Here is a 25,071-nt window from a genome sequence, read left to right as displayed (position 1 = left end):
ATGTTTGTAAGTTTTAAAGCTGCTGATGAGTCAAAGAAGCGTTTTTTAACAATATGCTTCTCATGAGTGTTTTCTATCATTATTTCTATATTAAAAAGTAGAAGAAAATGGTCTGAAAGACCTGTATCAATGACCTGCTTTATATCAACTTTTAGTCCTTTAGTAATCACTAAGTCTAACGTATGACCCGCTTTATGTGTAGGCTGATTAACGAGCTGTCTCAAATCAAAAGAGTCCAGGAGGTTCATAAATTCTTTTACTTTTTGGTCACATTGATTATCTACATGAAAATTAAAGTCGCCGACTATTAAGAGTGCGTCATAGTTTGTAATTAAGATTGACATCAAGTCAGAGAATTCCTCAAAGAAAGACGCGTTGAATTTAGGAGGTCTATACACGGATAATACTAGAACGTGAGAATCTCCCTGAATAACAATGGCGAGATACTCAAAAGACTTGAATTTACCAAAACTGATATTTTTACATTTTAACCTACTTGAGTAAATGTTCGCTAGCCCTCCACCTCTCTTTCCTTGGCGATCAGCACGAGTAAAACTGTAATCCGGAGGCGCAGATTCGATTAAAACAGCTGCGCCATCTGAGCTAAGCCACGTTTCACTTAGTGCAATAAAATCTATTTTTTTATCATTAATAAGATCGTTGATAAAAAACGTCTTGTTAGTTAAAGCTCTAATATTTAATAGTGCCATATTCAATGTTTCGGAGGAGCAGAGATGAATACTATGGGCGTTATTGATATATGGAACAGGAATTAAGTTATTTTTATTAGCGCCGCTCTGTGTGTATTTTTTGTTTAATCTATGATCTGTTTTTACAGTTTTAATACATTGTTCATCTAAAGTAGTAACTTTAATTAAATTATTGGTGTTTATGCCGTATTGCCTAGATTTTCTATGTGCATTAAGATTGGTTATTACAGTATTTATGTTGCGCACTTTTATGGAAGATTTTTTTAAACAATTATCATGACCAAACACAGGAGTGGCATTTCGGAAGGGGTTAAAAGCAGAGATAGATAGTCAAGATAAACGAATTACCTTCAATATGTTTTCGGAGAGGACCCGGGCGCCGAAGCTGTTCGGATGCAGGCCATCTCGCTTGAAGAAACGCGGTCTTTCCCAAAAGAGGTCCCAGTTGTTAATGAACCCGATGTCTTGATTCTTGCAGAAGCCCTGCAGCCAGTTGTTTAAACCAAGCAGACGACTGTAATACTCGTTTGATCGTCTGACGAGAGGGAGTGGACCCGAGATGAAGATCTTTGCCGATGGGGTCCTCTCCTTTGTGTCTTTAATTAATGCAGTGAAGTCTGCCTTGAGGATCTCGGACTGTCGGTGCCTTATGTCGTTTACGCCAGCATGTATAACAATGGCTCCAACTGCCCTGTTCTTGTAGATCGCCGGTGCACGTCTCGTCACATCTCGGACACGAGCACCGGGAAAACAAGAAACAAAAGATTTTCTATTAGGGCAAGTGATATTGAGGTTCCTAACAATAGAATCACCTACCACAATTACATCACCAGGAGCTGAAGGCGAACTGGGGACGCTTAGAGGGTCAAACCGGTTCTGGGTTACGATGCTTGCCTGTGCCGATGGAGGTGTTCTGGCCTTGAACCCCCGCCTGCATAGCTGAAATGCACCGAGGTCATCATCGGTGTCGCTCCTACGAGGCGCGGGGGTGAAGGTGACTTGCGCGGCACAACGCGGGGTTGATGTTACGCCGATAACAGATGGCGAGGACGGTTTATCCAACAGCCGAGCCTTCAGATCTCTGAGGTATCTTCGTCTGGACAGAAGATTCTGAATCTGTTCATCGAGTGCCTGGAGTTCCTCGACTACAGTTGCAATGCGATTCACCTCACTGTCAGCCATTGTCCGCTTCTGCTTTGCTTCCGATATGCACTAACAACATTCATCATCACACCTTCAACTTCCAGATTCATAATCCTCACTCTGTCTGACACTCTCTTCACCTCCAGAACACTCTTGACATACTGTTCCTTCAGAATAACCCCTACCCCATTTGACCTCCCATCCACACCATGATAGAACGATTTGAATCTTCCTGAGATCCACCTGGCCTTACTCCTCTTCCATTTAGTCTCACGCTATATCAACCTTCCTTCTGTCCATCATGTCTGCTAACTCTCTCCCCTTACCAGTCATACTGCCAACATTCAAAGTTCCTACCCTCAGTTCCACTCTCCTTACCTTCCTTCTCTCCTCCTGCCTCCGGACACATCTCCCCCTTTTCTTCTCCTTCTTCGGCCAACAGTAGCCCAATTTCCGCCAACACTCTGTTGGCTAACAGTACTGGTGGTGGTTGTTGTTAACCCGGGGCTCGACTGATCCGGTTTGGAAATTTGTATTGTTGTCCACACATTGATTTGGCAAAATTTTACACCGGATGCCCTTCCTGATATAACCCTCCCCATTTATCCGGGCTTGGGACTGACATGAAGTAACACACTGGTTTGTGCATCCCCTGTGGCTGGGTTTAAACACTTCAGTCAGGTCTCCTCTTAATCTTCTTTTCCTTAAACTGTAAAGGCTCAGCTCTTTTAATCTTTCCTCATTACTCATCACCTGTAGCCCTGGAATCAGCCTGGTCACTCTTCTCTGGACATTTTCTTGTGCTGCTATGTCCTTTTTGTAGCCTGGAGACCCAAACTGCACCCAGTACTCCAGATGAGGCCTCACCAGTGTGTTATAAAGCTTGAGCAGAACCTCCTGTGACTTGTACTCCACACATCAAGGCGCTATATAACCTGACATTCTCTTCATTTTTTAATGACTTCTGAACACTGTCTGGAAGTTGATAGCTTAGAGTCCACTATGACTCCTAAATCCTTCTCATAAGCTGGACTCTCAGATCGCCCATTGAGTATTGTCACACACATGAGAGTAGGAGGCAGCTAAAGGGCTTACATAATTGTAATAAAACATCTGACCAGGGGACAGCGGGGTGCACTGACTGTCTTTCTCAGTTCCCTGCAGGCTTTTCCCTGGAAATCCTGCAAAGCTCCGGCACCTCCAGTGATGTCACTTCCAGTTCCGGCCCCTTCAATGATGTCACTTTCTATACGGGCCTTTGAAGCCGCCATCTTTACCACATGTAATCAGTTCTGTTTTGGACTCAGTCTGGTGAACATCTCTATTACTAAGAAACCTTTTGCAGCCAGGGATATTATATGGGTGGCTGCCCCAAACCTTTTTATGATGTCTGGATTTGTTTATTATCACAGTATTCAAACCTTACATTTTTACTTCCAATGTGTAATATTTTACATTTACTGACATTAAATTTCATCTCCCACAAAAATTGCCCAAGCCCGTCTGCTGTCCAAGTCCTTCTGTAATGATATAACGGATTCCAAATTATCTGCTAGTACACCTATCTTGGTATTATCTGCAAACTTAACCAGCTTGTTCCTTATATTCCTATCTAAATCATTTATAGATATTAAAAATAGCAGCGGCTCCCGCACTGCCCCCTGCTGGTCACCACTCTTAACATTGGCTAGTTCTGATAAGTATCCTCAAACCATTACCCTCTCCTTCCTGTGCCTGAGCCAATTTTGTACCCATCTACACACAACAATTTGTCCCAGTATCTCCTCCAGATCCTCCTAAAGGTTGTCCAGGTTTCTCCTTCAACTCCATGTCTCAGTAGTTTGTTCCAGAGTCCCATAGGTTTTTGTGTAAAGAAGTGCTTCCTGGCTTCAGTTTTCAATTAATTTCTTCTTAATGTCCAATGATGTCCTCAAGTGTGAGATTCATAATCTTAAAGAATGTCACTCGATACTCCATTATCGATGCCTTTGAGGATTTTGAAATTCTGGATGAGGTCCTCACGCAGCCTCCTCTGCTCAGACTAGATAGGTCTCATTCTCTGAGTCTGTCCAGATACGAGATACCCTTCAGTCCCATGATGGAGTTGGTTTCTCACCTCTGCACAGATTTAAACACAGCAATAAATTCTTCTTTTGTTGCTTATTTCTTTATATATTTATTCAATTAAGTTTTCATTTGTTTATTTCAGTGACACCGCACACAACATTAAATAAACTGTGAAATAAGATCTGTCACTTTCACCTGTCAAAGTTGAGAGGGCATCATCTAGCAAGTGCCATGCTTTGATTAGTGAATCGTCAGTGTGGTAGGCCTTAGGCCATCATGGGCCATGTTTAGAGCAGAGGAGGATGAATTCAGATCTAGTGCTTTACACAGGCCTATGGCCACCAGATTCTGGATCAAGTGAACCGCCTGGTCAAAGCTGAGACTGTGCCCGTCCATGGCAGACATGAGTGCAGCAAAAAGTTTCCCATAATGACTGCATGAAGCAAATTCTAGAAGCTCTAAGTTCACCATCACAGGTCTGCAGGGTCAGAAGCTAACAGGTTCTTCCATGAAGACGTCAGAGCAGGCTGTCTGTGTGACTTTGCTCTCATCTGCTGGTCACCACTTTTGCCACAATGGATACTTAGATCAAAATAGTCAGCCACTGATATCATTACAGTTTTTCTCAGTTGCTTTGGTGCATTTCTCACAACAGACTTAACATTTGCATAACAGCGAGTGCATTTCTCAAAACACTTAGTGCAAATGACAAAACGCCATGGATGTCCAGAAAAAGCAGGTAACCTCTTCAAAATCCTTAATCCATGCCTCAAAAGCAAGTATTTACATCGCTAAATATGTCAGTGCCATCAAAATGCCAAGTCCATGAATCATCGTCCACGGACATGACAGCCAAAATGTAAAGTCATCTTATCAATATAAAATTGGCACAATCTAAACATTTACTGATGCACAAAACATCTGAATGACAAGGGCAGGAAACATAAATACAAAACACCGATTGCGGGAGATTAATTCAAGAAGAATATTTTATTGATTGCACAGGTATATGGTGACATACCATGCAAAGCACTTGGAATCTAGCAAAAAAAATGCATTTCAATACTTTATGCATAACATATGAAATGTAGGAAAACAATATATACATACTGAAACTCTAAATGCTCTCTACAATTGCTGCTGATCCTGTATATTGGGCCACATGTTCTCATCCACATCACAACAGATATCTTCCTTTGCCATGCAGCGTGGAAAGAACCTCCTAGAATGTCTTATCCAGCCTCTGCAGGCGTCTGCTGTTATATCCCCACACGTAGCTTCCATGGCAGCAAGCAGTGTCATTTGTGTATGTGGGTTACGCTCATATACCTCCCACCTCCAAGCTGAGAAGAACTCCTCAATTGGGTTGAGGAATGGGGAATATGGAGGTAGGAATTCCATCAGCATCCTGGGGTGGTTGGCAAACCATTGTCTGATTAGGTTTTTAGTAATGGAAACTCACGTTATCACAAATGATTACATACTGTGGTACATTTTCTTGACCAATTTCTTCAGGAATGAGATCCCTGTAGAGGGTGTTCAAGAAGGTCAGCAGATGTTGGGTGTTGTATGGCCCCACAAGAGGAATAGGATTGTGGACCCCATTGTCAGAAATAGCCGCACACATAGTGATGTTCCCACCCCGCTGGCCTGGCACATCAACAGTAGCTCTCTGTCCAATCAGATGACGCCCACGTCTTCTTCCTTTGGCCAAGTTGAAGCCAGCCTCATCCATGTATATGAAAATATGTGGTGGTTCACTTGATTCCAGGTCCATTATATGCTGTATCAAACAAGATACTGCAGTAAGTCTGATGTAAAATGCATTTTCATTTTGGAGACAATAGAGTCAAATCTAACATATTCATGTTGCTTTCACAGCGGTAGCAAATGTGTCGAGGTGAAATCAACTGTACTGCATGTCGATATACAATGTTGGACTATTTGCTGTACAGTAGATTACAGTTACAGTATTACTGCACATGTTCAGTCTTACCTGCACATACTGGTACAGACGTTCCTGCACTTCTTCACTATTCCTTTCAAATGGTAAATAGTATAACTGCTTCATACTCATTTGGTTTCTCCTCAGCACTCTGTCAATAGTTGAGATGCTGACAGACTGGACATTCTCAAACTCATCGTTGTCAGCAATAATGGCAGTTTGTATTTCCTTGTCTTATGACATTATTTGCTATGCCCATAGCACAAATAGCCTCTTCCTGTCAAGGAGTGCAAATAGGCCCCCTGCCACCTCCTCCAGGAAGTCTTGAAGTCCTATGTGTCACAGTAAAAATACAACACTGAATGGACAACAGTAACATACATATTGTCTAGTGTGGACTATTGTAAATATATGACATACTGTAACATTATAAAGTAATACACACAAATACAGAGTAAAATCGTTGATTTACACACCTGTTCTCTCTGTGAAATGTCTGAACAATTGAGGTTGTTCTCCCTGTGACGAAGCGGGTTCGGCTCTATGCTCCCATCTTCTGTTAGGGAGCCCGTGAATCCAACACCATCGGTAATGTCACCGATGAGCTAGACAGTGAGGCAATAACAATGAGCAAGGGGATGATGCAATAAAGGTGCAAAAGTGCTTTTATTTAAAAACAACAACAAAAAGAACCAGTGTTCAAATAAATAGTGCAGTGATTCAAATCATCTTCTTTAAATAAATAATCCATAAAAACAGCTGTGAAGTGGAGGTTAAAACCAATAAATAGAAAAACAACCAATCCTTTAAAACGAGGTTAAAACGTTCAACAGGAAGCAGTCTTTAAAAACAAATGACAAGCCAGGTCTTCTCTATATATGCAGAGAGGACATGGCAGCGGCAGCGCATTAGCCACAGGAACAATCACGGATGTAGGCAGTCCCTCAATTGTGCACTTAGGTGAGAAACGCCCACACCGCAGATCGCCCTGCGGCTCACTACAGCCACCATGCCCCCTCGCTAAGCCGCGAGCATGGCGATTATTTATTTAAAAACAAACTGGCCTTTGCTGGAAGAGCTGTGGACCCATAACACCACACTCCCCAAATTTGGCTGCACCCTTTGACCTGCTTCAGCCATTGAAAGGCCATAATTTATAACATGGTCCACAATTGCGGCCCTTATTTCATCAGAAACTGGCCTATGTGTTGAACCTCTTCTACCTCTTCTGTTTTGTCTCCTTACACCACACACCCCTACTCTTCTTGGTCTGGGCTGTTGGCCCTGTTCATTTTCTTGCTGTTCTTCCATTTTCAGGTTGTCCTTCCTTGATGTGCTTCCACGCTGCATTGTGCCTTGTCTTTATATGCTTGCCAGCTGCAGGTTCAGGAGCAATGTTAGGGGACTGCTCAGTGATTAGTTGCTTGATTGATCTAAGATCTCACACCTGCCCCGAATAATGTGTCACCTGAGAGCAATTTAAAGTAAGGTGGTGCAGGAATCATTAGTATTGTGAATACAAACCAAAAAAAGTTTTGTAGAAACGTATAAAATACACGTGACAGCCAATGATATCTTGTTGAACACTTTTGACTGCAATGACTTACACAATGAAAAAATGACAAGTTTGTCTGGAGTGTAAGACTATGCAAAAGAGGGCTACACAATGCATTTTGATCGTCACGACATAAGCAACCGCTGATGTATGATATAGCTGAGAATTGCACATAAGCATCTGCCTGAGTGGACTAAAGCAATTGCAAAATAACGAAAACACCCAGAAATTGCTGTTATGATGTGCACAACTGACTAAAGGTTGTGGGAATTGAACGAGCAGTTTTGAGAACTGCAATTCTGTTGTGAGAAATGCACCAAAGCAACTGAGAAAAACTGTAACACTATGGGAGGAAGGCCAAAACCTTCAAAGTGTTTGATATTTAAATGATTTAATTTAGAATTCCAAACTGACAAAATTCAAATCTTCAGAGAAATGACAATTACAGTTTAAGAAATCATTTATTAAAGAAGCATCTCCTTTTTCTGCCTGAAGACAAGAAGAGGACCAACATGATGAAACCTGAGAGTGAACAAATCATAACACAACTAAATTAAACAAACAACAGCAGATCCTAAACTGACAAACCAAATATCTAAAGCTAACAGTCAGAACTAAATGGTCAGAAGAGCACATAACCTTAGAGGAAGGAAAGTATAAAGTGAAGTTGAAAGTCCGCACTGCGTAAGGAGCTGTGGCCTCATGGGAGTCTTTAAGAGACCTCTCAGGTAACTGCTGACTCAGTCAGGGCAACACCTGAGAGCCTAAATGACCAAAATGGTGAAAAGGACAAAGACAAAGAGACACGACTGACAAAACGTAAGCGGAGAGCTGGTGAGTCAGCTGAGATCATCGACTAAAACACAATCTACGCAGCCATCTTGTAATTCAGGGCTAAATGAAAAGAGCCAATCGACACGCTCACACTCTGCCCTCAGTGCGGCGTATTCTTGTATTATACATATATATACTTTATATTCCATTTTATTTCATATTCAATTTTAATATTACAGAGATAACAGAAATAAAAAAACTTTGTCAAGTTCCTCACAAACTCTGAACAAAATGCCAACGCCTCGCCCGGCCTTCTCTTCACACAGCTCTGGTGCCCCGTTGAACGATGTCCACATATTCTGTTTCAAAGTTGGTTGCTGTCATTATTTTATTCTTTCTTTTTTTATTCTTTTGCTTTGTTTTAAAATCTAAAGCTGCATATTGTGTGTCATTCTCTTGAGTCTGAAAAAAAGACAGAAATATTAAAATGTCTGCTGCTGCACAATCTTCATTTCTTTGTAAATCATTTATTATTACTCTTCTGTTACTCTAGACAGTCATTGTAAATTATAGTGAGTTCCGTCAGTGTGAGGTGAGAAGCATGGTAGCACAGGGTCCTGGGTTTAACCTCCCCAGTTACTGCCAGTGTGTCCTCCAGTATCAATAACTGGGGTCTGCAAATCGTGTCTCTTCATTCTGTGATGGAGTCGCATCTCATTCAGGGTCTGCTAGGAAAGAATCGGGCAACTCTGTGACTGTGAAATGAATAAAATGGTGTGTGAGGCGTCACGCTGGCACTGGCACCCCAGCCAGAGTCGTACTCAGCTAAGACTCCAGTATAGTGGAAGGATGGGGGTGGGCAGTTTGTTCTGGACATTGTCTTACCCAGCACACTAGATGGTAGCCCCCCTGGGTTATGGCACCACTATGGATTCCAGTAGGGCAGATTGGAAACTGTAATTCTTTAGCACAGTCCTGTTGGGTTCTGCAGGTGCTGCCAGGGGGCACTGAGGGGACTAGCGAGCCCTACTTGGTTGGGCTCCAACCTCCACTCAGAAATGCTTCCAAGACACCAGAAATGCTCCCAGGTATTTCATAAAAGATGTTGCCCACCTCAACACAAGAAGCCAGAGCCGGGAGGAGGAAGACGAAGTTTGCTGAGAGGAGCAGAGGAGGGGTGACAAAGACACCAAGAGTGGAGAAACAGAGTGTGGTTGTGGTATGGGAAACACTTACTTGTAAAAGATTACACACGATTAAACCCAGTGTACATAGTGAACTTGTGCCCGAGCTTTTGTGTCGGGAGTTTGGGCAGCTGCAGCACCCTCAGGGGAATCACAGCAGGCAGAAAAATGTAAAGCAGGGGTCAGAGCGGGTATTGTGGGTGCCTCCCCTCTCTGAGAGTCAGGGGTTCAAATCTCAGTTCAGTCACCATGTGTGTTAGTTTTGCGTGTTCTCCCACACAAATGTAGTGCTCTGCCCTCCAATAGACGGGCGTTCTGTCCAGGGCTGGTCCTGTCTGGTGCCCACTGACCCTGGCATATATGTGATCTTACAAAATGGATGGACATATGTATGAAATATGAATAGAAATCAAAATGAAAGACATGCTGATTAGCAGAAACAAGCAAACCACTTTAAAAATGGAGAGTCTTTAGAGGAGATTACTTCAGTGTTCAGGTTGTCATTTCACGTTCAGGGTAAACTAGACAGGAGACCCTCGGCTCATTCATCTCCATCAGTCACCATCTTTACAGTACATGAAGACTGAGGTGACACGTTTAAAGGGCCAAGTGTTACTTTTGACTGACGCCATCTAACATCAGGCTGGCATGCATGTGGGGAGACAAGTCACAGCTAAAGTAGGGAGGGAGACAATTTAAAGTCCATTTACCTGCTGGTCCTTTTGGACTGGGGAGAAAATGAGATCTGCAAAGAAATAACACAAAATAAAGTTAAGGAATGACAAGAAGGACAAGTAGCTTTTACTTCTGTTTCCTTTGCCCTCTGCTTGGTTTGAACACGAATCACACCGTCTGTCTGTCCGTAAGGATGAGCTGACGTTCCCAGTAATTTCTTTATGTAAAGGATAGTGAAGACAGCAGAGAACATTATCAGGGTGCCTCTCCCTTCACTACAGGACATATATTATAAACGCAGTGTCCACAAGACCTGTGCAGGACCCCTCACACCCCTCACATGGACTTGTCACACTTCTGCCATCCAAGAGAAGATACTGCAGCATCAAAGCCAGATCTGCCAGGCTGCAGGAGAGTTTTTACCCCCAAGCTGTTAGACTCCTTAACACCAGGCTGCCCCCTGCCCTTCCACACGGTCTCAACCACCTCTAAAAACAGAACTTTTATACATGTGAGTCACTGTCCTGTGAAGACGAGTGTGCGGGGAGAGAAGAACTGAAAATCTCCTACTGACCTCTAAGTATTTGGACACTCTTGATATCCTTCTGCTATGAAACATTCTCACCTGTCATTGTTTACACACGTCCTAAACAACTATTATCATACACTGATCATTTCTGTATTATCTATTATTTATTTATTATATTACATATCTTACACATCAATATTGCTGCTACTTCTTTGTCTTGTCTTTGCGCAATGTCTTGTCTTGTTTGTGTTTTAATTTTAAATTTAAATGTTTAATTCTATTTTTAATTTATTATTTACATGTCATGTTGTCACACTGTGGACCCTGAGCTTCGCAATTCGTCTATCTGTATACTTGTATATGGCTGAGATGACAATAAAGTTCACTTTGACTTGACTTTTGACTTTGACTTATAGAATCTCAGAATGTTATTATTAAAGTTGAAACCACTTGAAGTGACATAAGTGTGAACAGCAGAAGACCTTCCCATGGTGGGTGACGATGACAATATTGTACTGACTGGGATGCTGGCAGCCATGAAAATGTAATCGAGTCATCGATCACATTGGTGTACGTTTCTGAGGTGTCAACTTTTACTTGAATCTTCTCAGGTTGGGGTCCCTCCTCATTCATTCCTGTCTGCCCACAGACCTCAAGTCTCATGTCACCAAGCTTGTGAACCTAAGCCTCTGCCTTCCTGGTGGTCATCTCTTTTTATCCATCTGAACTGTCCATCCTGCTGTGCCCAATGTGCCCAAACACTTCATTCTACTTTGCTTGACTTTCTCGAAGAACACCGGACCCTTGTCATTTTGTCAGTTCCCTTATTTTCCTTTTTTTTCTCTTATGGAGACCACCAGCATCTATCTCAGCCTAAGAATTTCTGTTCTGATCCACAACTCCTCTTTCTGCATTCTGAAGGCCCAAAGCTTACAAACCATACAACAAAACTGCTTGGCACGGGTGGAGTTTAAGGGTTTACCTGATTGAGTGAGGAGTCTGGGGGTCACACCTCAGGTACCCCCTGCATGAAGTTTGCAGGTGGGTCTGCGAGGGTTTCCTATTGCTTTCCTCCCACAGTCCAAAGACATGCAGGTGAGGTGAAGTGGTGATTTGAAATTGATGAGTGTGTGTGTTCACCCTCTGATGAAATGGTGCCATGTCTGTGGGATGTTACTGCCTGCCACCATTGCTTGCTGGGAGAGGTTCCAGCTGCCTTATGACCCAACCTGGTAAACATATGGTGGATCAATAAGGAGTATAATCTGTCCTTCACAAAGCAACCCGTACTTAAAGCAGACAGTCCTTACACGTGACAAGACCCTACATCTTCACACCCTGCTAATGCAGCACCAGCTTCACTAGATTGGAAATGTCCACCCAAGGATATCTTATATGGTGGGCTGATCTGCTGGCATCAGGGCACAAGGTCACCCCCACCTCTTCTTAAAGGGCATCTGGAAGCATGACATGAAGTTTATGGCACATTGATGTCAACAGTAGGGAGGAATGTGCCAGTCACCTCTTTCACTGGAGACAGGAGTCTCAGAAAGAACATCCTACATGAAAGCTGCAGCAGAGAAGACAGCGTGGCGAAAAACAATCAAGGGGGCAAACCTGGGCAGCAGCAGCAGCAGCCACCTTTGATGTAGCCATTGCAGGAGGGATGGCCACTCATAAATCAAACATTACAGCCGTGCCAAGTGCTGCACCGTCAACACCTCATGATTGTCTGTCCAGGTGTGAATGTGCCACGGCCATTTACTTATTTATGGTGCTTATTATAACGTGTTAGCAGAATCAAATGGAGAAGAAAGAAGGAAGAAAAACATTTTCACTTTTCACTTCATTGAATAATCAAGAAATAAGAGCTGTTGTGGTTTATGTGAATGAATGTATAGATAAAGAGAACAAAACCTCCTAACATAATCCAGTTATCATTAAACATGCTGAAAATACACAGGTGACATCATTTAGAGCTGGCATTGACTGACGCCCACTTCACGTGTAGGTCTCTGAGCCAACACCACCTCAGATTAGAAAGGTCTGAGAATGCTGTGATATGTTAAATGACTCTAATGTGCAAATTAAAACAGACATTGGGTCAGTAATTGAGTAAAGTCACAGAAATAAGGGCCGAGTTCACATAATTCACATGTGGCCTTGTGAGGACAGACTGGAGTCATGAAACACGACATCTTGGCAAAATGGAGAATGTGCGTAGTGTCATGGTGGGAAGAAACTCTCAGAAAACCTCTTTATACTTATAGCACTGGAGCTGATTCATTAATGTCACGGTTTGTAGTCCTTGTGTGTGTGTGTGTGCGTGTGTGTGTGTGTGTGTGTGTGTGTGTGTGTGTGTGTGCGTGTGTGTGTGTGTGTGTGTGTGGGCACACATGGCTCTAACCAGTCCTTCCTCTTCCCAGAGCGGTCAGTTCTTATCTCCACACCCAGACCGCTGGCTTCTTCACACGTTCAGCTCACACAGGACTTGTCTACGGCACTTCCTCTTATTGTTCAGACACATTTCATATGATATTTATATTTATATTTACAACACATACAGAAGCGTAATGCGTACGTTCAGTTAAGATGTGATAGCTCGCTTATTAACTCATAAAAGAACCTCTAATGGCGGCAAAATCATTTTCTGAGAAGCTTCTGTCTGAACAGCTGTTCCCAAAATATTCAAGTCCATGTTCTGTAAATGCTTGGCGCTTTATCCACCCAAGGTGTCTGACTTTGGTGAGGCCTGATGATGACTTTTGGTGCAGTTTCATTTACGAGGAATCCAATCACAGAGCTTCTGGAAACACTTTGATGTCTTCATCAGAGAGGCGTGTGAATGAATCCCAGTCAGCAACACTCAGCACATCCTGGAGAATGGCATCTGATTGGTAATAATAATAATAATCCATCCGTCCATCATCCAACCCGCTATATCCTAACACAGGGTCACGGGGGTCTGCTGTAGCCAATCCCAGCCAACATGGGGCGCAAGGCAGGAACAAATCCTGGGCAGGGTGTCAACCCACCTCAGGGCACACACACACACACACCAAGCACACGCACTAGGGACAATGTAGGATCACCAATCCACCTAACTTGCATGTCTTTGGACTGTGGGAGGAAACCCACGCAGACACAGGGAGAACATGCAAACACCACGCAGGGAGGACCTGGGAAGCAACCCACTGCGTCACCATGCTGCCGCCACCGCCATAATAATAATAATAATATATTTTATGTATATAGCGCCTTTAGCATACTCAACTGTAATTGGTATCTACAATGCATGACTGGAGCTTCCTGCTTTAATTTGTGTTTATATCTCGGCATAGGAAAGAATGGGGTATAAACGGAGAATAGCAGCGGTCAAGTGTCACGTCCACTGTGGAAGAACAAGTAGTTGGCTGATGAAAGTTCAGCATTAGGTTTTGAGAAATCACAAGCACAAAGAGGGCAGCATACAGGTTGTCATTCTGCTGGGGACTGAGTCTTGTTTGAGGTGGAATAAACACACCGCCATGACAGAGACAGTATGTTACCACACAGGTATATCAGAGGAACACCCTCTCGGCTCATCACAGGTATGCAATACTCCATTGGGGAGAGGGGGGGTGCTGTTGCTGATAGTTGTGCCTTTTTCTCCTCCTCTGCAGCAGTGAGAAGACGGCCTTTGAGGGAAAATAACACCAGCCGCAGGGCTATGAAGGTCCAACGTCGATGTCGATGTCTCTTAGTGGAAGAACAGAACTCCCAGTGACAGGCCTGCTCTCAGAGCCAAAGCCTTTTTTCTCTTACCCAAGTAGGCTGATTATTTTGTTTCCATTTTTGTGCCCTCAAGCACTGAATGTTTATTAGTAGATTAAAGAATTAAAAGGATTAACATTTGCACCCAAATATTTTTTGGACTCTACCTGAAATTATTCACATGTTCACAACTTATATAGTGCTCAAAAAAATGAAGGGAACATGTAATCATCCCATTATAGCACCAAGTCAATTACATTTCAGGGATATCAGTCTGTCCAGTTAGGAAGCAGAAGTGACTGTGAATCAACTTCACCTGCTTTGGTGCAAATGAGAAAAGTGACAAGAGGTGCACTGGATGGGCAACAGCAAGACAGCCCATCATAACAGAATGGTGGCCACAGACTATTGCTACCTCCTGATTCTTCCTGTCTGATTCTTCTCTAGTTTTACATTTTGCTAGTGTCCTTGTCACTACTGGTAGCAGGAGGTGGTACCTTCAGCCCATTCAGGTTACACAGGTAGTCCAGCTCCTCCAGGATGTGGATATCCTCTAGACCGACGCTTCGGACACCAAACTGGGAGCCGTGCTGAGCCAAAGAGTCGAAGTTGCTGAACACCCCATTATGTTTCTAATCTGGAAACTGCTAGACCAGGAGATCATGAATGCAGCAGTTGGGCAGGAGGTTCTTGTGATTAAATGGGCAGGAATGCAACTGAGGTATTACCTCCTATGCCTTGAATTCACCCTGGTCATGGACCATGCTACTCCTCAGTGGATGGCCATGAACAAGGAGCTGAAACCACATGTCACAAGGTGGTTTATGGACCTCCAGCCTTAACCTTTTACTGTCATTTATTGTGGGGGCCCTCTCCAGGCTAATACTGATGCCCTTTCCTGCATTCATGACCTCTCAGTTTGGGACACCCAGTCTGATTGGTCTGGGATGAGGGGGGGCCAAGCGAGTTCCCACACACACATGGGAGGCAGCCAATGGGCTTGTCCAAATGTACACGCTCAGTCAGGGGTTGACAAAGTGCACTAAGGTCTTTTCTCCCTGCTCTGCAGTCTGCAGATCATCAGAAGGAAAGACCACCGAAGCCCCAATCCGGTTCCACTTCAAGCTCCAGTCCACTCCCTGTTCCTGACCTCACTTCCACCTGTATCCTGTCGGACCCTCCTCTTCCTTCCCACCATGTATAAAGCCTGCCACTTTCCTTTCCCAGTCTGTCCTATCCTGGACACAGTCTCTTAAGACAACTCTGCATATTAATGCACCATGTAATATCTCAAAAGACATTGTTGATAAAATACAGGGTGGAACCCCAAACATTTGTTTTGTCCCTTGTGCTTCCTTTTAATATACTTTAACTTGATATCTATTGTTTAATTCTGAAGTAGTAGTAGTGACTTGCATTTTAAGGAGGACATGTCCTGATTTTTTAAAATCACTCAGGCCTACAGATCAGCTGTGTTAACATGGAGCTGGTAATTTGGTATATAAATTGATTGACATTTGTGACATCAAGTCTCCTGCCTGATGACATTTCTCTTGCACAGTTTGAGAAAGTTCATCCAGCCTCAGCTCTTTTGCTGTTTTCTGACGGCTCCACTTACCTTTGGTTTTCAGATACAAAGCAACCAGCACCCCGAGGCCCAAAGTCACAGCTAGTGCAATGGTGGAGTATTTATACAACGTCACATCTGAAAAAGAGGAGACACAGGGATCAACACATCCTGACAAGAGAGGCTGACGCTGATGATGACAATAAAAATGAGATCCACCTAACAGCTCTAAGTTGTGTATTGGTCAGATGACTTGTTTAGGGTGATGTGAAAAATCAGGTCTGTTTGGTTTCTTTTGACAATTCAAGTTCAAGCAGGTCAAGTGACACACTCTTGGTCACAAGATAAGATGGACATGTCAACTGAATTATTCATTTGGCCAGTTGGGCTCCCAGGTATTTACAGGACTCCTTTATAATGGTGACTGAAATCAGGGGTCCAGGCCCACCATCATCTCTGACTGTTACTCAGTTTCAGAGGCTTCTTTCTGCACTAAATGACATAGTCCTCCTCCACCAGCCCATCCTGCACTTCATGTTCTCACCCAATTAGCGAAGACAAAGAACGTGGGAAAAGAAGTACAGGCCTCATGTGAAAGGCACTATATAAGAGATAGATAGATAGATAGATAGATAGATAGATAGATAGATAGATAGATAGATAGATAGATAGATAGATAGATAGATAGATAGATAGATAGATAGATAGATAGATAGATAGATAGATAGATAGATAGATAGATAGATAGATAGATAGATAAAAGCACCACACAGACTACTTTTAAAATAAAAACAAATGAGTCCATAGAAATCATGTCCATGTTTTAACTAAAACAGATATGTTATAGATTTTTGTGAGTTTATCAATCTGTTCACAAGAAAGCGTCTCAGTGCTAAACCTCCGCAGGTCACTTTGGTTAATGAGTTTTAGTTATTCTTTTGAAATTACAGGACAAGGACACTCTTACATTAAGTTATTTATTTATTTACTATTATTAATATTATTATTATTATTTTCTTTTTTTTTTGGAAGTTGGAAAATGCTGAGTTTAGGAATGAGGTGAGACAGGCACTGGGTGGCAGTGAAGAGTCACCAGACAGCTGGGAAACTACAGCAGATGTAGTAAGGGTGACAACAAGAAGGGTGCTTGGCATGACATCTGGACAGAGGAAGGAGGAAAAGGAAACCTGGTGGTGGAATGGGGAAATACAGGAGAGTATACAGAGGAAGAGGATGGCGAAGAAGAAGTGGGATAGTCAGAGAGATGCAGAAAGTAGACAAGAGTACAAGGAGATAAGACACAAGGTAAAGAGAGAGGTGGTGAAGGCTAAAGAAAAGGCATATGACGAGTTGTATGAGAGGTTGGACACTAAGGAGGGAGAAAAGGACCAGTGGGCTACAGAGGGGCCGAGCTGGGAATGATGTACAGCAGGTTAGGGTGAAGATGAAGGATGCCTGAGGTGTGAAGAAGTGTGCTGGTACTGATTTTTAAGAATAAGGGGGATGTGCAGGACTGTAGTAACTACAGGGGATAAAATTGATGAGCCACAGTATGAAGTTATGGGAAAGAGTAGTGGAAGCTCAGTTAAGAAGTGAGGTGATGATTAGTGAGCAGCAGGATGGTTTCATGCCAAGAAAGAGCACCACAGATGAGATGTTTGCTCCGAGGGTGTTGATGTTGAAGTTTAGAGAAGGCCAGAAGAAGTTGCATTGTGTCTTTGTGGACCTGGAGAAAGCATATGACAGGGTGACTGAGAGGAGCTGTGGTATTGTATGAGGAAGTCGGGAGTGGCAGAGAAGTACGTAAGAGTTGTACAGGATATGTACAAGGGAAGTGTGACAGTGGTGAGGTCTGAGGTAGGAGTAACGGAGGTGGGATTACATCAGGGATTGGCTCTGAGCCCGTTCTTATTTGCAATGGTGATGGACAGGCTGACAAACGGGATTAGACAGGAGTCCCCGTGGACAGTGATGTTTGCTGATGACATTGTGATCTGTAGTGAGAGTAGGGAGCAGGCTGAAGAGACCCTGGAGAGGTTGAGATCTGCTATAGAGAGGAGAGGAATGAAGGTCAGTAGGACCACCAAGACAGAATACATGTGTGTGAATGAGAGGGAGGTCAGTGGAATGGTGAGGATGAGGGAGTAGAGTTGGCAAAGGTGGATGAGTTTAAATACTTGGGATCAACAGTACAGAGTAACAGGGATTGTGGAAGAGAAGTGAAGAAGAGAGTGCAGGCAGGGTGGAATGGGTGGAGTAGAGTGTCAGGAGTGATTTGTGACAGACGGGTATCAGCAAGAGTGAAAGGGAAGGTCTACAGGACAGTAGTGAGACCAGCTATGGTATATGGGCTGGAGACGGTGGCATAGGAGACAGAGCTGGAGGTGGCAGAGTTAAAGACTCTAAGATTTGCATTGGGTGTGACGAGGATGGACAGGATTAGAAATGAGGACATTAGAGGGTCAGCTCAAGTTGGACGGTTGGGAGACAAAGTCAGAGAAGAGACATTGTGTTGGTTTGGACATGTGCAGAGGAGAGATGCTGGGTATATTGGGAGAAGGATGCTAAGGATATAACTGCCAGGGAAGAGGAGAAAAGGAAGGTCTAAGAGAAGGTTTATGGATGTGGTGAGAGAGGACATGCAGGTGATGGGTATAACAGAGCAAGATGGAGAAGACAGGAAGATATGGAAGAAGATGATCTGCTGTGGCAACCACTAACGGGAGCAGCTGAAAGAAGAAAAAGAATATTTAGTTATTATTTATTACTGTCACATATTTGACATTCTGTTAATGATTTTTGATATTTATAAACTTGTGTATTATTATTATTCTCCTTTTATATTTTGTTAAAGGCACACCCATTGGAATTGAGACACTAAGCATTTCACTACACTTGTACTGTCTGTATGATTTATCCTGGACAAATAACATCTGATTTGACTGATTTGATTTGGACAGCAGCTCCGCTCTCCTCCTAGATTGTCCATCTCCACAGCGGCCCTGACAGATGAATCAGCCATGGAGATCTGGTGCTTCTCATGTGCCTCTTCTACAGAATCAGACCTTCAGTAAGCAGATGAGCACCTGTGGTGTCAGTTGGGGGCTTTGAAATTAAACATGGTGAAGACTGAAGAGCTGACCTTGACATATCAAACTGAACTGTCAGAAAGCACGTCAGCCAGCATCACTAAATGATCAGCACATGAACGGCATCAAGAATTTATAATGTTTGGAAACAAACACAAATCAGAAATTTTATTAGAATGAAAGACAATATTCTCAAGACGGCAACATATCTTTTATAAACAAGAAAGACCTTTAACGTCACTCAGGGGCACATTGTTTGGGGACATGTTGACTTATTATAGACATTGGGGTGAAATGTAAAATTGTCAGCATGAGGAGTAAAATAACTGAGGAACTGTTTGAGTCGACCCAGTGAGCTACACCATAACTTAGTCCTGAGACAGAGGAGGAGAAATCTGGCTGATCCTGAATGTTCACTGACTTGATGGAGACAGTTTAGGGTAAGAAATATCTGAAACGTTTACAATAGCTCTTTGGTTCCTTAAGCCATTAAATCAATCAATCTATCTATCTATCTATCTATCTATCTATCTATCTATCTATCTATCTATCTATCTATCTATCTATCTATCTATCTATCTATCTATCTATCTATCTATCTATCTATCTATCTATCTATCTATCTATCTATCTAAATGTCAGCAATTGTAGCTCAGCCATGTAATAATCCAGCTGAGTGTGTCTACGTGTGTCTGGTATACAAATCCACATTGTTGAAGTTTTCTCTCTTAAATATTTCGGAGACCCCCTTTTGTGTTGTTTAATGTAGTGAGTACCCCAGCATGGACAGTACCAGGTAACCCTGCTAGTTTGTCATATAACGCCATTCCTCTCTCTGCTTGTGTCTCCTTTTCAGTCCTCACACGTCTGCTCTTTCATTTTATTCACATTGAGACAAACTGAATAAAGAAACTGTCTGCCAAAAATAAAACTGTAAGGTTAAATTAAAATGGAGACATTCATAGAAATAATGGACTGACTGTACAATAAGGAATGATTGTGTGTCTCTGAAAATGCCGGCACGTGACAAGGTGACAAGTTTACGTGACTCCAGTGACTTACCTTGGTGCCAGCTGGCACAGGTGACATTCTCATAGGAAGAGGAATTTGAAGTTTGATTTTCTGTTAAAGAAACCAGAGAATTTCATTTAGAAAGACAGAGGAAAACAAAGAAAAGTCTCACAAGAATTTGTTTTAAATTTTCAATGTGTACATAAATTCAAATTAAGGCAAGGAATTAAATATGGCAGAAAAATTAATCAACTTCAGGCTTTTGTAGAATTGACAAGTCGTGTGTTTAGTGTAAGAACTGAACAGGTCAAAATAGCACTTGGAATACTTTTATCTGACAAGACTTTAGCAGCTGTTTTCAAAGAAATAATATACATACTATATATATATATTCTTAGGTCTGGAATGCAGCCTGATTCTGATAATCAGATTGTGATTCAGACCTATGGATATAAAACTCCATTCTACACTTTGTCAAGTAAACAAAGCAGCCATTGCAGAGCAGCATCAGAGTATTCACCTCACATGCTGCTGTTCGAGGTTCGATCCCCACAAGAGAAAGCAAAGGTGCGCACATCTGATGAGCCCCAATAAGAGCAAAACACGTGTCGTGTACTCTTTGAATTACTTGACAGATACCGTATAACAGGGGTCTCAAACTCCAGTCCTGGAGGGCCGCAGTGGCTGCAGGTTTTCATTCTAACCTTTTTCTTAATTAAAGACCTGTTTTTGCTGCTAATTAACTTCTTTTGAATTAATTTTATTTGACTTGCTCTTGAAGACTTAGATCCTGTAATTGTTTCTTTGTCCTTAATTAGCAGCCAAACAATAAATATTTTAAAAAATGAGACAAAACAGGACCAGCAAACTGTGTCCATCATACAATATCTGAAAATAAAGAAAGATGAAGGTCTCAGGAATGTTGATCTGCTCAGGTTCTCAAAACATTTGAACAGAAAAAAGAAAATCAACGATTTCAGAAATGTCTGCTATTGCACAATGAGAGCAGCAACAATGCATGGAAATAAAAAAGGATTTTAATGAACAACAATAATAATAAAATAATAATAATTCATTACATTTATATAGTACTTTTCTCAGTACTCAAAGCGCTATCCACACAGGGAGGAACCGGGAAGCAAACCCAAAATCTTCCACAGTCTCCTTACTCCAAAGCAGCAGCACTATCACTGCGCCACCTGTGAGGACAAGAGTCAGTGCCAAATTAAGTAACTGGTTGGAATGAAATTGGTGTGAGTTTGAGGGCCTGACTTAGTTGGTCTTTTGTTGGCTCACTCACTTCACATTTCATTTCTGTTTGAGGAAAAAAATGAAGTAATTCAGAGGAACGAAGAAGAAATTCAGGGGAACAAATCTTAAAAAACAATTAAAATGAAAGGAAAAGGAGTTAATGAGCAGCAAAAACTGATCACCAATTAAGAAAAGGGTGTGGAGATATATATATATATATATATATATATATATATATATATATATATATATATATATATATATATTGTAGAAGCCAGGCCCTGGGCACAGACAGACAGACACCGTATGTCCAAAACACACATGTTTTTATTAAACTAATGTCCTGCACACAACACAGTGCTCCATACGGTATTCAGTCCTTCTCTCTCTTTCATTGCATCTTCTCCTCTCTTCCCAAGCTTCGTCCTCATCCTCCTGACTCTGGTCCAGGAATGGAGTGAGACGGCCTCCTTTATAGTGCACCCAGAAGTGCTCCAGGTGTTCCTTGATTAACATCTGGCAGCACTTCCGGGTGTGGCAGAAGTGCTGTATGTCCGGACTCTGGAGCAGTTCAGGTGCCTTCTGGCAGTGGCCATGGACCCCCAATGGGTTGAGCTTCTAAGCTCCAATTCCATAGCCCCGCTGTAAACCAAGGGTGGTGCCCTCTCGTGTCCCGGGGGAGGTAATCCTGGTGGTATGCCCATTCCCCCTGTCTTCTCCTGAAAAGGACGTCCCGTTCAGGCAATATCCCCGGCCGTCCATCACAATATATATATATACTGCCCCCTGCTCGCTTCGCTCGCCCACCCCCGGGTTTGGTTTACTGGATATACAACTTAAAGAGATTGTTATTTTCATGGGAATTGTTACATATGCATTATTTTCACTTTTACTTTAAAACTTTTGTATATACAATACTTAGAATTTACTTTTCTTCAAGATCGCATTGAATTTTGATTCTGTCTTTGGACTTACATTGTGACAACACAACGTATAACTGCCTGTTAGTGAATATCGTTTCTTTCTGTCTAATAAATAAAACGACTTTCTCGAATGTTTGTCTATGCTCTTTCTTCTTCGTTTTGTCATTGACGTGTCATCTAGAACATATAAAATCATTTTCCTGATAAAATTTATAAGAGTTGAGAGCGCAGGAAGTGTGTCTGACAGAAGCATTCACACGACTGAGAGGTTAGATGACGGTGGTCTTGTTTGTCAATAGTTGAAAGTAGGGTGTGACTTGAACAAATCTCATGTTAAAAGTCTCAGTCTCACAGTACTTCATACCGCAACAACATTTTTGGAATCTTTTAATTCTCACTGGCAATATGAATTTGACGATCTACAAGTCTCCAAATTAAAGTTTAAATCAGAACAATATATTCAATCTCTTTTCACTGTTCCGTCACTTCACTGAGTAATAATTTCCCTTTGTTTGCGCTAATGCGATCTTTCCTATCCTTTTTTGAGACTTTGGAATTTTTGTACCTCCATTATCTCTTACCTGCTGTGCATGTGTACCGCGCCATCCATCCATCCATCCATCCATTGTCTCCCGCTTATCCGAGGTCGGGTCACGGGGGCAGCAGCTTGAGCAGAGATGCCCAGACTTCCCTCTCCCCGGCCACTTCTTCAAGCTCTTCCGGGAGAATCCCAAGGCGTTCCCAGGCCAGTCGAGAGACATAGTCCCTCCAGCGTGTCCTGGGTCTTCCCCGGGGCCTCCTCCCGGTTGGACGTGCCCGGAACACCTCACCAGGGAGGCGTCCAGGAGGCATCCTGATCAGATGCCCGAGCCACCTCATCTGACTCCTCTCGATGCGGAGGAGCAGCGGCTCTACTCTGAGCCCCTCCCGGATGACTGAGCTTCTCACCCTATCTTTAAGGGAGAGCCCAGACACCCTGCGGAGGAAACTCATTTCAGCCGCTTGTATTCTCGATCTCGTTCTTTCGGTCACTACCCATAGCTCATGACCATAGGTGAGGGTAGGAACATAGATCGACTGGTAAATTGAGAGCTTCGCCTTGCGGCTCAGCTCCTTTTTCACCACGACAGACCGATGCAACGCCCGCATTACTGCGGATGCCGCACCGATCCGCCTGTCGATCTCACGCTCCATTCTTCCCTCACTCGTGAACAAGACCCCGAGATACTTGAACTCCTCCACTTGGGGCAGGATCTCGCTCCCAACCCTGAGAGGGCACTCCACCCTTTTCCGGCTGAGGACCATGGTCTCGGATTTGGAGGTGCTGATTCTCATCCCAGCCGCTTCACACTCGGCTGCGAACCGATCCAGAGAGAGCTGAAGATCACGGCCTGATGGAGCAAACAGGACAACATCATCTGCAAAAAGCAGTGACCCAATCCTGAGCCCACCAAACCGGACCCCCTCAACACCCTGGCTGCGCCTAGAAATTCTGTCCATAAAAGTTATGAACAGAATCGGTGACAATGGGCAGCCCTGGCGGAGTCCAACTCTCACTGGAAACGGGTTCGACTTACTGCCGGCAATGCGGACCAAGCTCTGGCACCGATCGTACAGGGACTGAACAGCCCTTATCAGGGGGGCCGGTACCCCATACTCTCGGAGTACCCCCCACAGGATTCCCCGAGGGACACTGTCGAATGCCTTTTCTAAGTCCACAAAACACATGTAGACTGGTTGGACAAACTCCCATGCACCCTCCAGGACCCTGCTAAGGGTATAGAGCTGGTCCACTGTTCCGCGACCAGGACGAAAACCACACTGTTCTTCCTGAATCCGAGGTTCGACTATCCGACGGACCCTCCTCTCCAGGACCCCTGAATAGACTTTTCCAGGGAGGCTGAGGAGTGTGATCCCTCTGTAGTTGGAACACACCCTCCGATCCCCCTTCTTAAAGAGGGGGACCACCACCCCGGTCTGCCAATCCAGAGGCACTGTCCCTGATGTCCATGCGATGTTGCAGAGGCGTGTCAGCCAAGACAGTCCTACAACATCCAGAGTCTTGAGGAACTCCGGGCGTATCTCATCCACCCCCGGGGCCCTGCCACCAAGGAGTTTTTTGACCACCTCGGTGACCTCAGTCCCAGAGATGGGGGAGCCCACCTCTGAGTCCCCAGGCTCTGCTTCCTCATTGGAAGGCATGTTAATGGGATTGAGGAGGTCTTCGAAGTATTCCCCCCACCGACCCACAACATCCCGAGTCGAGGTCAGCAGCGCACCATCCCCACCATATACAGTGTTGACACTGCACTGCTTCCCCTTCCTGAGACGCCGGATGGTGGACCAGAATCTCCTCGAAGCCATATGAAAGTCATTCTCCATGGCCTCCCCAAACTCCTCCCACGCCCGAGTTTTTGCCTCAGCAACAACCAAAGCCGCATTCCGCTTGGCCTGCCGGTACCTATCAGCTGCCTCCGGAGTCCCACAGGACAAAAGGGTCCTGTAGGACTCCTTCTTCAGCTTGACGGCATCCTTCACCGCCGGTGTCCACCAGCGGGTTCGGGGATTGCCGCCACGACAGGCACCGACCACCTTACGGCCACAGCTCCGGTCAGCTGCCTCAACAATAGAGGCACGGAACATGGCCCATTCGGACTCAATGTCCCCCACCTCCCTCGGGATGTGGTCGAAGTTCTGCCGGAGGTGGGAGTTGAAGCTACTTCTGACAGGGGGCTCTGCCAGACGTTCCCAGCAGACCCTCACAACACGTTTGGGCCTACCACGCCTGACCGGCATCCTCCCCCACCATCGAAGCCAACTCACCACCAGGTGGTGATCAGTTGACAGCTCCGCCCCTCTCTTCACCCGAGTGTCCAAGACATGTGGCCGCAAGTC

At 43.8% G+C, this 25,071-nt stretch overlaps 2 protein-coding genes across 21 annotated transcripts in view; one reads left to right on the top strand and one right to left on the bottom strand.

The window, feature by feature from the left end:
• LOC114641379 (ICOS ligand-like) overlaps positions 1-25,071 on the top strand; it is a 263,459-nt gene that overhangs the window by 88,562 nt on the left and 149,826 nt on the right. The gene's annotated exons all lie outside the window — the stretch shown is intronic.
• LOC114641380 (uncharacterized) overlaps positions 1-25,071 on the bottom strand; it is a 261,003-nt gene that overhangs the window by 121,948 nt on the left and 113,984 nt on the right. The window contains exon 3 of one of the 9 annotated variants that reach the window (XM_051925994.1): positions 20,054-20,113. The exons of the other annotated variants lie outside the window; for them this stretch is intronic. Within the exon in view, the coding sequence (XP_051781954.1) occupies positions 20,054-20,113 (60 nt within the window). The remainder of the gene's footprint in view (positions 1-20,053; positions 20,114-25,071) is intronic. 9 annotated transcript variants of the gene reach the window in all.

The sequence above is a fragment of the Erpetoichthys calabaricus genome, chromosome 4 (genome assembly GCF_900747795.2).
Source record: "Erpetoichthys calabaricus chromosome 4, fErpCal1.3, whole genome shotgun sequence".
Lineage (NCBI taxonomy): Eukaryota > Metazoa > Chordata > Cladistia > Polypteriformes > Polypteridae > Erpetoichthys > Erpetoichthys calabaricus.
This window is presented reverse-complemented; position numbering and strand designations above follow the sequence as displayed.